Raw genomic sequence first — 16,580 nt, 5'->3', positions numbered from 1 at the left:
CGCAGTTTCGGTGTTGGATTTGCGGTGGGCGATAGACTTCGTCACCAAATACTGCCGTTCAGCTATGGAAACGAAAGTCTGGTCGATATAATTATAAAAGAAGTATAAGTACTTTAACTTCTCACTCATCTGCGTTCTTGCACGAATGAAGAAAAAGTGCGATGGCGGAAACCGCACTCTACGAGCGTAAAGAACGCTAAATGATATAAGAGTGATATTTTACTCCATAGTCGGAAATTTTACCCCCCAAGACGAAGCGTCAATTAATAGTTGGATGGATGGCTGAATGCACACACCGGTGTCCAAAACATGGGTACTACCCGCGCCAGGTTTAATTGGTAAAGTTTCATCAAATAACATAGCTGTCCCTGATCAAAAAGCACTCAACCAGAAGAAGAAATTTAATGCTGACGATCACAAAAAAGCCCTTTATAGTATGAAGATTTTCGCGCTGCCTTCAAAAACAACAAAGCTCTGAACATATATCGGCTGGAAAAAGGAGTACGATCAAGAACTTCAAGCAAATTGTCACTACTTAGTGAGGGCTTCCTCTCTCCTTCGCTACCAAATTCGATTGTCAATAGGAAAATTTTGTAAGAGTACCACTTTCATCTATACGTAGAACATGACTTAGCTAGGGAAGCTCTTGGGGCTCATAAGTGGCTTGCGAAATCGTGTCTCCTCCTTCAAATCTTGGCTTTCGTGTTTGCGCAGCTCGACTGGCAGTCCGCCGTTCCTCTGAGTTATCTTATTTTAAGGTTTCTAGCAAAGAGGTTCCCTCCTAAACTGCAGCAAACCTTGTAGTTAGGCTACCATGTCGGAATTATCGTTCCTGAAGGAGTTTGACACGGTCATTAAATCTTCCTGTTATCCAGCGATTTTTTTTTTTAATTTTCAGGTGCTACTTCTATGAGACAGCATCTGAAAATCCATGTAGTCTCGAAGTTCGGCATCAGTGTTTGCTACGCTTGTAAGCAGTATGCAAATTGTTTTTCTCGGGACTACGAAATCCGCGGCGTCTTCTTCGCAGGGGTGTGCGTATCTTGGTTGTTACAAGGTAGTGGTTCGGGCCAATATGTGGGGCTAGTAGCGTGCGCAAATTTTTGATTCTGGTGTATGACTGCCGTAAAGCGCGATGCGTTCCATTCGGTTTCGTGCTCCTTGTTCAGGAGCCGTTAAGTCGGTCAACGTCAATCCGTTGGCAATTGTTAGATCATGAGTGCTGAATTTTCTGTCTGTAGTATCAAGGAACCCTAACTAGCATTTTGTCATAAATTTGAAGATATTAGTTTATCATTAAGAAAGATTTACCCTCATCTGCAGGCACATCTTCTTAACCGTAAGCGCCTAAACATATTTCGTTTAAGAACGTCGCCTTTATGCGAATCGCGGAGAGATGGCCTTTTACGACGTAACAGGCAACGAAGTCCTTTACCAACCTAAGGCCAACACAGTGAACGTACTGGAAGAAATAACGCTAGTAACTACAAATCGGTTTAGTTTGTCTTGAATAAACTGGCATTCGGTGAATCCGATCGCTTTATGTCTAGTTCAACCAGTTCGGGGCAATGGTAGCCTCCTTTAAAAGGAACCGTACTTTCTTTGTGCATGCTCCCAAATCATAATTCTTAAAAGGTTTGCAAGAGTTGTCATCAGCCGACCTCGTAGAGCTCTTATACAGAGTATAGCGGATTTCGCACCATGGACTAAATTAAAAAAAAGTTGTAGAAAGATAAGGATACATTCATATTTGTAACAGGATTCCCGTCCCGTAGGTGAGGTTGACAATTGAGTTGCGGAAATTTTGAAGCTATAGAGGTTTGTTATAAATATTATGGGCCCTTTTTTAGGAATCAATCGATGAGGAGGAATTTCTGATGGCTCAAAAGAGTTTAGGAACTCAAAGGAATATGCACAGCTTGGAATTCTTCCACGACTGTGTTAATAGAGTTTTAAGTCGTCTCCGTCCTAATTATATTCACATCTTCATTTTAAGGTGCCAAGAATGCTCTTTCATGAAGCCATTTATAGATTGTAAAGATAGATTCAATATTTGGAAAAAGCACTAGCTATTAAAGCTTTAGGTGATGTCATAATTTCACAAAATCTGCTAGTAAAGAAATAGGAATTTTGCCATAATTTATTTCAAGAAGTAGCTTAGCAAAAGCTGCTGCTGAAGTGTTTCCACCAAAATACGCTCATGAAAAAGTACACATTTACTTCATCTGCGGCTGTTCCAGCAAGTAAGAGGAAAGCACCACCCTTGGGATGATCAATACACCTCAAATCCGTAAGGGTTCGGTCTAAAACTTGCAACGACTGCTTATGAGTTATGGTGCACTCATCACACACGCTCACTTTGGCCTGACCGTTTGCTTATGTTGCAAATCGGTGTATCAGATGTTGGCAGACAGTGGTAATTTAAATGCGGAGTGAGCTGTACGTCCACCACACAAAGGGTATCCGCGGTACGTGAGGAAGCAAGTGCCATAGTGATTTCTCTTTTTGCTCTTGGATCAATTAATATAAAATTTAGCAGACAGTTTTTTTTTCGGTTCCTCCAGGCGCATCCAAAAATACCAATCCTAAAGATAACAAACCCCAAAATAATATTAAAGGTATAACAGCCAAACCCAGCACTGCAATCAAGCTTTACGTGTTGAAATAACTTAATTTTTTACGGCAGCCATAGTTCTTAATCCCTTTTATCTTCTTTTTCTCAATTCCATATATTACTGGGACTGTTAGGAGTTAAAGTCATATAGCTCCTTACCAATTTTCATTATCCTACCATTACTATATCCAGAGATATGCAGTATGATATATTCCATTTTTATGGGAAGTGCCACGCCCCCTAGTGTTAGGTGGTGTTAGGAATAGACCTAATATAACTCCTTACTAAATTCCGATGTTCTAGCAGCAATACCTTCAGAGTTATGTAGTACCAAAGATTCCATTTGTATGGTAGGTTCCACGCCCCTTTTATGTATCCAAATTATTTTTAGCCTGCGACCATCCTAGGAAGGTTTCTAGTCTGTGTGGTGCAAATTTGGTTGTGATTGGTATACCCGTTTAGGACGCAACCCGATCTATACATACATACATACATAATTTGAATTTTAAATATGTATATAGATAGTCAGCTAAGCGAGTTGAAACCTCTTTAAGTACGCTTTTGGTTTCAACAAGCTACAGAATTAACCAAAGAGATAAAACGACTATGTGGAAAAGGCTTCAGAGCCCAAATGGATTCCTGAAGCAAATATAGAGGTTCTCGAGGCCAAATTATGACATATCACTACAAAAGTCGGATGTAATGTAAAAAACCTACAGTAAAAATAGTTTTAACTATATTTGCAAGGATCAGAAAAATTACACTAAAATTTGCGAAACCCTCTGTATCCCGAGAACGGATAAGGTCGATTGGACTATCAATATAGATATAATAAGAAAAATTCTATAAACTTTTCTATCTATCGTTTTTAAAACCTTATATATGGCATATAAATATTAAATGCCTACTTTAAAAAAGTTCTTCCTCTAGGTAAGTCTTCTTATCCAATCGAATTTCTAATTAAACTACAACATAACCATATGAAAATATTTATTGCTTTTGATATCCATTTCAGCAAACCTTCACTGAAACCATAGCCCGCCCACTCCAGCTAAATTAAAAGCTGATGAACGGCAGAAATATGATGCAATAATAAACCGTAACTCAAACGTAAATGAATTCATTTTCCGCCAGCTCAAATAACGCCAACCATTTGACTTAACAAAAAAATGCAATTTGCTTGCCCAACGTTCAATATCCCTTATATCCTCCCCCCACGCAAACTACACATTTCAAATGTCCAGTCACTGGGCCGTTAAATTAAATTTCGAACTTTTGCAACTCAAAGTGCCAAACTTACCCAGTAAGAGCGCCAGCCGCCTTCTCCTTAAACGCTGTTAAGCCCTTCATGATGATGGTGAGATTGGTACGCTTCTGATTTGGTTGTGTAATAAGACTTTGTTTTTGTTGTTACTGGTTGTGATTGCGCTTTTTACTGGTGTGTTGTTATATTTGTTACAACTGTTATTATATGCTCGTGTTTTTGTTGTTATTGTTTGGGTTTGTTATTGTTTTTGTACACTCGTGGTTGGTTATAATATTCTAAACACAGCGCGCAGCGTTAATTTTCGCGTCATGGGTGGTCCCAATCATCTAACTTTGTAGCACTAAAACGCTTTTTACACTTTGCTTCAATCGCATTTAATTCTTTTTATCACCTTTTTCGCCTAATTCTCTTATCTACCGTTAATTTCACGCCAACTCATTTAAGCGCCTAAAGTTATGCTACAAATTTTGATTTCTTTATTTTCTAAGCACTCTACACTGCGTTCACACGCAATTTACACTCCAAAGAGATGCTTTTCACAAACTCGGTTCTACCGGATGTTCACATCAGCACGCACTCAGACTTATTGAAATCCGCCTTGGTTTTAATTTATTTCATTTCATTTGTAGGTTTTCTTAACTCCACTCCTTGTAAACGTTGGTTGTTGTAATTTGCTGTTGTTGTTTTGTTTGTATGTTGGTCTTCGGTTTCTTGTTTTTGGATCATCAGCACAGGCAGCAGCAGTTGTGGCAGCATACATCGTATTCGTGGGTCATTTGCCATTTCTGCAAATAAATGTGGAAAAGAGAGAAATCATGATGAGTTTTTGTGCTTTAGTGAAGCGTGTTCATTTGCTGATAACGGTAAATGGTAAAGTTTACTGTGTGCAATTTATTTGTTTCTTCCCGTCATCACCCTCTCCGTCTCCATGTAGCATAAGCGGATTATTTTAATAAATTTTTCTACTCGGTTAGCAAATATGATGAGTTTTGTAAAATTGCGAGCAATTGCATATTTTTAGGAGCATAAGGGGAAGGAGGTATCATCAAAGTTGTTTTCTGTATGGAAATAGTTATTTCATGAAGAATTTCAATAAAGTGCGATTATTTTATACTCGTATACCTCTTAACAAGGACCCATTTTAATAGTCATTTTCTTTTTTCGAGTCGAAAAATTTCGGGTCAAAAATTTCGTGGAATACCGGGGATTATATCATTTTCATGACGTATAATGCATCATTTTCATTTTTTGGCCTTTTTTCAAAAAGAGTCACAAATAAAAGAAAAATGCTGACTTTTATTTTATAAGTCCGAAAATAAAAGTTGGGTTAGGTTAGGTTCAAGTGGCTGCCGTCCACATCGGAGCGGCACACTTAGGCCTTTATGGGCCCATTGTGAAACCACACGGATTTGTTCCTACTCTCCTAATCAAACCACTTCGTTAAGTTTGTGAAGCTAACTAAGCATCGTGCATTGACCTCAGCTATGTCAGTCAGATCTACGAGAAACATCTTGCCCATAAAACGTTGCCTCCTTCTACCGAGCGCTGGACATTCACACACTAGATGCCTAACAGTTTCAGGCTCTTCTTCGTTGCCGCAGCTTCTACAATAATCATTGAATGGAGCGCCAATCCCTTCCGCATGTGGTCCACTACAAACATGACCAGTGAGAAGACCTACAACTAAGGAAAGATCCCTCTTACGGAGGGTGAGAAGCTCTCGCGATCTCTTCTCATTCCATTCCGTCCATGTGAGTTTAGCCGTATGGCATATATCATGATGCTTCCAACTGGCTCCCGCTTCCATCAGTAGAGCCTCCTTTATCTTGAGCTTGCAGGTGGAGAGCGGCATGCCCAACCTCTTTCAGGGTGGCGAAAGTGGAAGGGAGGTACCCTTTCTTGCAAGCTCATCCTACATCTCATTACCTGGTATACCCTTATGTTCCGGAACCCATACCAGATGCAGATTAAGATGTTCAGCCATCACGTTCAGTGATCTGCGACAGCTTCCTACAGTTTCAGAATTAGTTGTGACATATCCAAGTGTTTTCAGTGTTGCTTGACTGTCTGAGAAAATATAAATTTGCTTCTGAGAGACTGGCTTCTGCCTAAGGCAGTCCACAGCATCTTGTATTGGAAGGCGAAACGATTTTTGTATCTCCAATCGTTTCGAATAGACACCCCCTCCGACCCTATTATCCAATTTAGATCCATCTATGTAGATCTGAATGCTGTTAGTGGGCCAATCAATTAAGTTAAATCGGGACTTTTATTTTTTAAGGACAGAATAAAAGTCCGGCCCTTTAACCATGAAAAGAAACGTAATAGTGAAAAGTTTCTTTAAATTTATTAAATTTTCAATTTCATGAGTAAAAATTTCTAATATTTCATTAACTTGAGGTATAATAAAGTTCAAAACTATACGCGAAGCTCTTTATTTTCTTAAGAGTTCAAAAAGTTGGCATAAAATGTTCCTTCTTTTTATCTAGAGCTGCACCATATTTTAGAGCGGAGCAAATAAGAAATAAAATGAATGTAAAACGCGATAACCTCGAAGGAGATTTCAGGCCGAACTTCTCTTCCTACAAATTGGCGGGACTGGCCCTACATGTTTTGTGCCGACTCCGAACGGCATCTGCAACGCAGATGAATTTTCATTGAGAAGTTTATCATGGCAGAAATATATTCGGAGTGTTTGCAAATCACTGCCGAGTGGTGACCCGGAAAAAAGTTGCCATGAAAGCTAAAAATTTCAGAGCTAATTTAAACAAGAAAGGAAGGTTAAGTTCGGGTGTAACCGAACATTACATACTCAGTTGAGAGCTATGGTGACAACATAAGGGAAAATAACCATGTAGGAAAATGAACCGAGGGTAGCCCTGGAATGTGTTTGTATGACATGTGTATCAAATGAAAGGTATTAAAGAATATTTTAAGAGGGAGTGGGCCATAGTTCTATAGATGGACGCCATTTAGGGATATCGCCATAAAGGTGGACCAGGGATGACTCTAGAATGGGTTTGTACAATATGGGTATCAAACGAATTGTGTTAAGGAGTATTTTAAAATGGAGTGGGCCTTAGTTCTATAGGTGGTCGCCTTTTCGAGACATCGCCTTAAAGGTGGACCAGGGGTGACTCTAGAATATTATTGTACGATATGGGTATCAAATGAAAGGTGCAAATGATTATTTTAAAATGGCGTGGGGCTTTGTTCTATAGATTCCGAGATACCGCTATAAAGGTGGACCAGGGGTGACTCCAGAATGTGTTTGTACGATATGGGTATCAAATTAAAGGTATTAATGCGGGTTTTAAAAGGGAGTGGTGGTAGTTATATATGTGAAGGCGTTTTCCAGATATCGACCAAAATGTGGACCAGGGTGACCCAGAACATCATCTGTTGGATACCGCTAATTTATTTATATATGTAACACCACGAGTAGTATTCCTGCCAAGATTTCAAAGGTTTTTTATTTCGCTCTGCTTAACTTTTTCATTTTCCTCTACTTAATATGGTAGGTGTCACACCCATCTTTAAAAGTTTTTTTCTAAAGTTATATTTTGCGTCAATATACCAATCCAAGTACCATGTTTCATCCCTTTTTTCGTATTTGGTATAGAATTATGGCATTTTTTTAATTTTTCGTGATTTTCGATATCGAAAAAGTGGGCGTGGTCATAGTCGGATTTCGGCCATTTTTTATACCAATACAAAGTGAGTTCAGGTAAGTACTTGAACTTAGTTTAGTAAGGATATATCAATTTGTGCTCAAGTTATCGTGTTAGCGGCCGAGCGGAAGGACAGACGGTCGACTGTGTATAAAAACAGGGCGTGGCTTCAACCGATTTCGCCCTTTTTCACAGAAATAAGCTATCGTCCTAGAATCTAAGCCCCTACCAAATTTCACAAGGATTGGAAAATTTTTGTTCGACTTATGGCATTAAAAGTATCCTCGAAAATCGACACTGATGATGGCACAACGCCGAAACCGGTTTGTCTCAAAACCAAATTTGACAAGGGATGACGGAAAATCGTTCCAATATACATCACATATCCTCGAAAAATTAAATTAGAAAGGGCGGAGCCACGCCCATTTTGAAATTTTCTTTTATTTTTGTATTTTGTTGCACCATATCATTACTGGAGTTGAATGTTGATATAATTTCCTTATATACTGTAAAGATATTAAATTTTTTGTTAAAATATGACTTTAAAAACAATTTTTTTTTAAAGTGGGCGTGGTTGTTCTCCGAATTTGCTAATTTTTATTAAGCGTACATATAGTAATAGGAGTAACGTTCCTACCAAATTTCATTATGATATCTTCAAGGACTGCCAAATTACAGCTTGCAAAATTTTAAATTACCTTCCTTTAAAAGTGGGCGGTGCCACGCCCATTGTCCAAAATTTGACTAATTTTCTATTCTGCGTCATAAGTTCATCTCACCTACCAAGTTTCATTGCTTCATCCGTCTTTGGTAATGAATTATCGCACTTTTTCGGTTTTTCGAAATTTTCGATATCGAAAAAGTGGGCGTGGTTATAGTCCGATATCGCTCATTTTAAATAGCAATCTGAGATGAGTGCCCAGAAACCTACGTACCAAATTTCATCAAGATATCTCAAAATTTACTCAAGTTATCGTATTAACGGACGGACATGGCTCAATCAAATTTTTTTTCGATCCTGATGATTTTGATATATGGAAGTCTATATCTATCCTTCCTTTATACCTGTACAACCAACCGTTATCCAATCAAAGTTAATATACTCTGTGAGCTCTGCTCAACTGAGTATAAAAATTTGTCAAAAATGTATGAGTATAACCCCTCGGCCACGGTGGTGTGATGGTAGCGTGCTCCGCCTGCCACACCGTATGCCCTGGGCTCGCACCCCGGGCAAAGCAACATCAAAATTTTAGAAATAAGGTGTTTCAATTAGAAGAAAATTTGTCCAAGCGGGGTCGCCCCTCGGCATTGTTTGGCAAGCTCTCCGAGTGTATTTCTGCCGTGAAAAGCTCCCAGTGAAAACTCATCTGCTTTGCAGATAACGTTCGGAGTCGGCATAAAACAGGAAGGTCCCGTCCGGCCAATTTGTAGGGAAAATCAAGGGGAGCACGGCGCAAATTGGAAGAGAAGTACGGCCTTAGATCTCTTCAGAGGTTATTGCGCCTTACATTTATTTTTTTTTATAACCCCTCATGCCAAGTAACCTTGCATTCTTTCAATTTTGAATATTGTAACGAATTTTGAGAAATTCCTCTTATTTGCAACCTTCTACTAACATTCGAATCACTAAACTGTTGAATAAATAGCTCCACTATTCAATAATGCAATCGACAGATAGCGTGCTTAAATCAAACTGATTTACATGCCTCAGCTGACGCTGCTTTTATACTATTCGGTTTCCTCGTTCGCATATTTCTAGGCGTTTCTAGAATTTACTATTTGTTTACCAGCTATAACTCAGATGCACGTTATAGCTTCTCGTATGCGCGTGTGTATGTGCGTGAAACTTCCACAGATGATTGCCCACTTTTGGGAGTATCTCAGATATATGCATGTGTTTTTGCTCTCTGCTGCTTGTATGGACATATGTATAAACATAATTATTGACTTGTTGATGTGCATACAAGTCACTGCTTAGTGTTGGCTTAGAGATGACAGTATCCCTTAGCGTTGCTAATATTCGTCACAATATTTTATATCCTTTATATTACGTTGGTTGAATGTTTGTCCGCATTTTCAATACAAATTTTTCAATCGATTTTTAAGTAACTTCTCATTGAGCTACAAATGTGAAACTTCACAGATACGTTAAGACATCGGGACTATGCAGCAAAGAGTAAAAAAAATTCCGTTAGGTGTCCTACGGATCAAAATAATTAGCTAAGAATTTGGAAATTTGGAATTTTGAGATCGATTGAGTTACAAACCTGAAACTTTACAGATAGGTTAAAACACCGTGACAAAGGAACAAAATGAGAAAAAATGCCGTTAGGTGGCACACGGATCGAAATAATTAGATAAGAGTTTGAAGAATTTGGAATTCTGATATAGATTTTTAAGTAACTTATCATTGCGCTACAAACGTCAAACTTCACATATATGTAGGTTAAGACACTGAGATAAAGCAATAAAAAGGGAAAAAAAAATCCGGCACATGGATAAAAATAATTAGATGACAATTTTGAAATTTATAACCGGCTTTTAAGTGACTTCTCGATGAGTTAGAGACTTAAAATTTCAAACATAATTCACAGATCGATGACAGTAAATAAATATAATACATATAGGGACACGTTTTTATTTTTTTAATTTTTTTTTTTTTTTATTTGAAATCAAAAAGTATAAAATACAATTTTGTGACTTAAAATTTTAGGGTCAACTTGCAGAGCGGTAGGCTTTCTTTTTATGCTCAGTTGAGCAGAGCTCAAAGAGTATATTAAGTTTGATTGGATAACGGTTGGTTGTACAGGTATAAAGCAATCGAGATATATATAGACTTCCATATATCAAAATCATCAGGATCGAAAAAAAATTTGATTGATCCATGTCCGTCCGTCCGTCCGTTAACACGATAACTTGAGTAAATTTTGAGGTATCTTGATGAAATTTGGTACGTAGGTTCCTGAGCACTCATCACAGATCGCTATTTAAAATGAACGATATCGGACTATAACCACGCCCACTTTTTCGATATCAAAAATTTCGAAAAACAGAAAAAGTGCGATAATTCATTACCAAAGACAGATGAAGCGATGGAACTTGGTAGGTGGGTTGAACTTATGACGCAGAATAGAAAATTAGTAAAATTTTGTACAATGGGCGTGGCACCGCTCACTTTTAAAAGAAGGTAATTTAAAATTTTTGCAAGCTGTAATTTGGCAGTCATTGAAGATATCATGATGAAATTTGGCATATGTACGCTTAATAAAATTAGCAAAATCGAAGAAGGACCACGCCCGCTTTAAAAAAAAAATTTATTTTTAAAGTAAAATTTTACCAAAAAATTAATTATCTTTACAGTATATAAGTAAATTATGTCAACATTCAACTCCAGTAATGACATGGTGCAACAAAATACAAAAATAAAAGAAAATTTAAAAATGGGCGTGGCTCCGCCCTTTTTCATTTAATTTGTCTAAGATTTATTGTTTTAATGCCATAAGTCGAACAAAAATTTACCAATCCTTTTGAAATTTGGTAGGGGCATAGATTTTATGACGTTAACCGTTTTCTGTGAAAATGGGCGAACTCGGTTGAAGCCACGCCCAGTTTTTATACACCTCATGAGCCAAATCGGACCACAAATACGAGTTTTTTTGAATATCTCCATCCTTGCGCCACCTTGCCGTAATTTTTTTTTCATGGGTCTGCTTCTGTATGTAATTAGTGTTCCATATATGAGCCAAATCGGATCAAAAATGCGATTTTTTGAAATATATCGAGCCATGCGCCACCTAGCGGAGCTTTTTTTCTTTTTATTGCATTGTCATCGGGTTCTGAACTATATTCCAAGTTTCAAGCTTGTATGTTATCGGGAAGTTATTTAAATTTTATTTTTAAAATTCGTAAACAACGCTACACAGAGTCAAGCTAAATTCAACCTTTTCAAAAAATTTCCTGTTTTCCCCGTTAGGCGCTTCATATAGGTGAAAGAGCTTAAATGCAATTTTTGAATTCCGAATTCAATTTAACCAATATTTTACAAAATTGATATTCAAATATAAAAGCTATGATTTTTTTTTGGATGGAGATGAATGCACTGAACTCAGAGCTAAGAAGCTTAAGTTTGCCACATGGTACTATTTGGGTGGTATTGCAATTTCTTGATAGATGGTTTTGCAACGACGTTATATTATTTTATTTAGATTTTTATACCTTTCATGAACATGAAATGGTATATTAACTTTGGTCCGATGTTTGTAACGTTGAGAAATATAGAAGATAGACTCACCATTAAGTATACCGAATTGATCAGGGCGACGAACTGAGTTGATATAGCCATGTCCGTCTGTCCGTCCGTCTGTCTGTTTGAACGCAAACTATTCCCTCAAATTTTGAGACATCTCAATGAAATTTGGCACAAGTATGTATTTTTTTATTATATTAGACATTTGTCGGATCCGGTAGGATCGGACCACTATAACATATATCTCCCATACAACCGATCGTTCAGATAAGGCGATTTTGGTCATTCCTGTCGCAATTTAGAAAGTATAAACGTGAAACTCGGTGATATATATTCTAATATATCATAGAAGATATCCTGAAAAAATCACTTTGATCGGAGCTATATATAGTTATATCCCATACAACCGATCGTTCAGATAGAAAGATTTTTGGCGATTTCTCCCTTAATTTCCAATATAAAAACGTTAAACTTGGTGATATTTATTCCAATATATAATAGAAGATTTCATGAATAAATCATTTCGATCGGAGCTATATAATATATGTTCCATACAACCGATCGTTCAGAAAGAAAGATTTTTAGCCATTTCTCCCTTAATTTCCAATATAAAAACGTTAAATTTATTGATATTTAAACTAATGTATCATAGAAGATTTCTTGAAAAAAACACTTTGATCGGTTATATAGTATATACTTATCCCATACAACCGATCGTTCAGGCCACTTCTCCCTTAGTTTCCAATATAAAAACGTGAAACTTGGTGACATATATTCTAATATATCATAGAAGATTTCCTGTAAAAATCATTTCGATCGGAGCTATATGTAATATATATCCCATACAACCGATCGTTCAGATAAGGGGTTTTTTCCATTTTTTATTTTATAATTATCTTAAAAATCGTTTAGGTATGTACATCTGTTCACTATATATTTCCTATCTTATACATCCGATTATTTGGAGATTACGAACGGGATAAGATTATTGTTCAGCCTCATTCATGAAAGGTATGAAGTCTTCGGCATAGTTGAAGACAGTCCCGTCCTTACTTGTTTTTTCTTAATTTTATGTAGACGAATTTCGTAAGTAAAAAATCTTACAAATTAGTACTTACATATGAGTTCCAAGTAATCCATTCTTTGTAGCTTTGATATCATAATGCCTTTGAACTCAGGTATATTATTGATATTTTTTTATTTTATAGGAAACGAAGCAAATTAAATGTTCACTTAATATTTATCACAAACAAGGTACTTCGGTAGAGTTATTGATAATTTATTTCGGCGTCGGAGTAGCAAACGGATGGTTCTGCAGAAATCGGAAATTATGATATAGTTCTCAAAAAAATTGTAATATAAGTGTATTTTTTAACGAAACGAGATCTTACGGCTCAGAACAATGTCGAAAGAACATAACCCCGAACGAACTAATTTAAAAAACAATGGTTTTCGAACCAAATAAAAAAAAAGAACTTAAAACTCCCCCAACAGCAGTGGCGACATCACGCAAACCGAGCGATCAGCTGCGCGAGCGAAGCGTTTGGTACTCTGTCTGCAAACGGTATGCGCTATAAATAACGTTTGCACCGTGACCAAGTATATTTTAGCTTCAGAAGCAAAAGATCGAGATACCGATTAACTATATACCCAATGACGGTTAGTTGGTGGTATGTATTTCATATACAATGTTTCAGAGTTGAGATTTAAGGTACTCGATGAGACGGTGTAGGAGAAAAATTAAAGGTGTGAGCTTGGTTGGTTAACTGGAATATGCAGGGGCGAGGTGATTACGTGTAAAATGCTCTAGCATGAGTGAGTTGATATGATTTATGCAAGCATTTTGTCTCACTCGCACTTTCTCATAAATGCATAGTGCACTCTATGTTGCTGCAGAATTCTAGACTCAGCTAAAAATACGACAATGCCTTGGAAGTTTAACAGAGCGCATTGGAAGTCAGTCAGTCACACGGCATTCCAGTGGACTTTTGTGAGTCTTTTATAGTATAAAAGAATTTTAAAGAATATGTACATATATACAAGGGAAAGGGATTTTGTCGTGCTACGAGGGTGAAAAAAAAAATGTTAAGGGCATCAGAAATCCTTTCTTTTCTTTGATGTATAATTTTCACTTCTTTATATATGCACTAATTTTTTTTTTAACTTCCAACATTTAATTAAATACATTCTTAAATTTATTATTATATTAGGTTTATTTCTTTTTAAATTGCACACTATTACGTTTAGAGCTCCGCTTTAACCGTTCACACCACACAGCAGGACTACGCACGAAGAACTAGCCCCAGTATCCTTTTTTGGTCACACACATAGCAGCGCCATTGCTATGGACCAGCATACACAAGATATTGAGAAATTCACCACATCAACTAAACCTATCCTGCTCTTGCTAATACGTAGAGAGCAGTGCAATGCTTGTCTGGTGAAAAGCTGCGTTGCTTGCCTTGATGCTAAGGAATTTCCACAACCTCACAAAAACACGCACACACACACACACATGCATTAATCGTGATACTTTTTTGTACGTGTGTGTGTGTGTGCAAGAGGCGAGGGTGGCTGCGCAAAGCAGGCAACAGTTTCAATTGTTTTTACGTTGGTTGCCCAACACATGCACACAAACCCACATACAAAATCACTCACCTCAAACCCACTCCACATACCGCGTTGTATGTATTGCCACCTGCCTAGCTGGCCAATCAAAAAAGCTTTAAGGTGGAGGTGTATGCTCTGCCAAACTTAAACACACAAACACACACATTTATATAATATATATGTAGGTGCATATGTAGGTATATACACAGAATTTGATTTCCTGTGTTAATATGGCGCTTGCCTGAGCATTTAATAATAAAAAAAAATAACTAAAGAAACCCCAGTTCTGTTTTAAAAGAATATTGTATACCTAGTTGGAAGCTGAAACTCTGACAACGCGCAGAAGAAAAAGGAGTTTTGTTTGGTGATTTTATTTGGTTCATCCTTATACACGCTGTCTCAGCCTCACTCTCTTCCGACTCCATCGCCCTCTCATCTATCTATCTTTTTTTCTATTACCACAGCGTCTTTCTATCCTCTTCCCTATACTTTTTCCTCTCTGTCCCCTTTTCTTATCGACGTGGTATAGGCTTGTTGTATGCAGGTGTGTCACTGCCTAAGGCCCAAATACACGACACGAACATTTCCGCGAACATTCCCGTTATGTCATGTTTCTGCGACCTTTTCTGTCGTGTATGGTGGTGTTTGCCAGTTCGTGCAAATGTTCGCCAAAAATCAAAATATTTTAACTTTTGGCGAACATTTGCGCGAACTGTTCGTGCGTGTATGGCGAAATAGCTCATAATCGTGGTAATTTCTGAACGGAACAGACGTGCGCGGAAAAGTAAAATGGACAATAAAAAATTTCTGAAAGAGAACTAATGTTCGGCCAAAAGTTCGTATGGTGTATGGCCAAAGCTGCGAACAAGATTGCGGAATGTTCGCGGAAATGTTCGTGTCGTGTATTTGGCGCTTAAGAAAAGACGTTTAAAGATTTGTTATCGAGTTGTTATAAAATTACTATCGATGGGAAAGGTAGTCGATAAGTTATCAGCTTTCCATCAAAAATTAATCAGTTTGTTATCGAAAATATATCGTTATTAATAGAACAGTTATCGATTATTTATCGAAAAATATGGAAACGTTTTCAAAAACTATAGAATTGTTATCGAAAATATATTGATTTTTTATCGAAAAATAATAGGTTTTGTTATCAAAGAGTTATCGATATGTTATCGAAAATATATCAATTTCCCATATCCATATAAGTAGGCGATAAGCTACCAGCTTTCGATCAACAATTAGTCAGTTTCTTATCGAAAATTTATCGATTTTAATAGAAAATTGATCGATTATTTATCGAAAAAATACCAACACGTTTTAAAGAAGCTATAGATTTATTATCGAAAATATATTGATTTGTTGTCGAAAAGTGATAGGTTTGTTATCAAAAAGTTTTCGATATATTAGCGAAAAGATTTCAATTTTCTATCCATAAGTTACCGATTATCTTAACTTGTTATCGAAAATTTATCGATTTAGTGTTACACATTTTTAGAGTGTTACCAATTTATCATTAGCGTGTTATCGATTTGTTATCGAAAACTTATACATTTTTTACCGAAAACTATCGATAATGTTTCGAAAAAATATCTACATTTGTATGCGTGTTACCCGTTTTTATTATATTCTATCGAAAAGTTATTAATTTGTTAATAAAAAGTTATCTCACTTTATCTTTCATTTCTACTTCCTATCTCCTTCCTTTCTTTATTCCATCTATCTCCCTCCTCATTTAAATTTAATTCTCCTTCTCCATATGGCTCATTTACCCTCACTCCCATGCCCATTTTCATGCCTATTTGTAATCCGATCCCGCTTTTGCGCCCAGTTTCACATCCAGTCCCAATCCCATTCCCACTCCCACACACTTCCATCTCTACTTAGTGCCATTCCCATCATAAATAGAAGCTCTGTACGGAATATTTGGCCCTTTTTTTTCGAATATTTGCGGACATTTTTATAATGAAACCTCTGCATACTCTCTTACTGATGTCGTCAATCTTTTTGCAGATTTTTTCAGCTCAAACTTCGAGTGTGATACTGTTTTGCCTGATGTGGTTGAGCATACTGATGTTGATACTCAAATAAATTTTGGTGAACTTTCCATATCACTTGATGATGTTATTCGGGGAATTTCGGTGTTAAAGTCCTCAAAACAATCTGATGTGG

General features: G+C 37.0%; 1 protein-coding gene across 2 annotated transcripts in view; it reads right to left on the bottom strand.

Annotated features, from left to right (window-relative positions):
- Positions 1-14,064, bottom strand: part of VGlut (Vesicular glutamate transporter) — a 62,444-nt gene extending 48,380 nt beyond the window's left edge. Inside the window, exons 1-3 of one of the 2 annotated variants that reach the window (XM_067768135.1) lie at positions 14,040-14,064; positions 12,917-13,110; positions 3,915-4,666 (exon numbers count right to left, since the gene is read on the bottom strand). In XM_067768135.1, the coding sequence (XP_067624236.1) occupies positions 3,915-3,964 (50 nt within the window). In that variant the 5' untranslated portion in view covers positions 3,965-4,666; positions 12,917-13,110; positions 14,040-14,064. Of the gene's footprint in view, positions 1-3,914; positions 4,667-12,916; positions 13,111-13,189; positions 13,337-14,039 lie in introns of those variants that run through there. The other variant, XM_067768136.1, reaches the window with a different exon arrangement.
- Positions 14,065-16,580: the final 2,516 nt, after the last annotated feature.

The sequence above is a fragment of the Eurosta solidaginis genome, chromosome 2 (genome assembly GCF_040869045.1).
Source record: "Eurosta solidaginis isolate ZX-2024a chromosome 2, ASM4086904v1, whole genome shotgun sequence".
Lineage (NCBI taxonomy): Eukaryota > Metazoa > Arthropoda > Insecta > Diptera > Tephritidae > Eurosta > Eurosta solidaginis.
The sequence above is the reverse complement of the archived record's forward strand: the minus strand, read 5'-3'. Positions and strand labels throughout refer to the sequence as shown.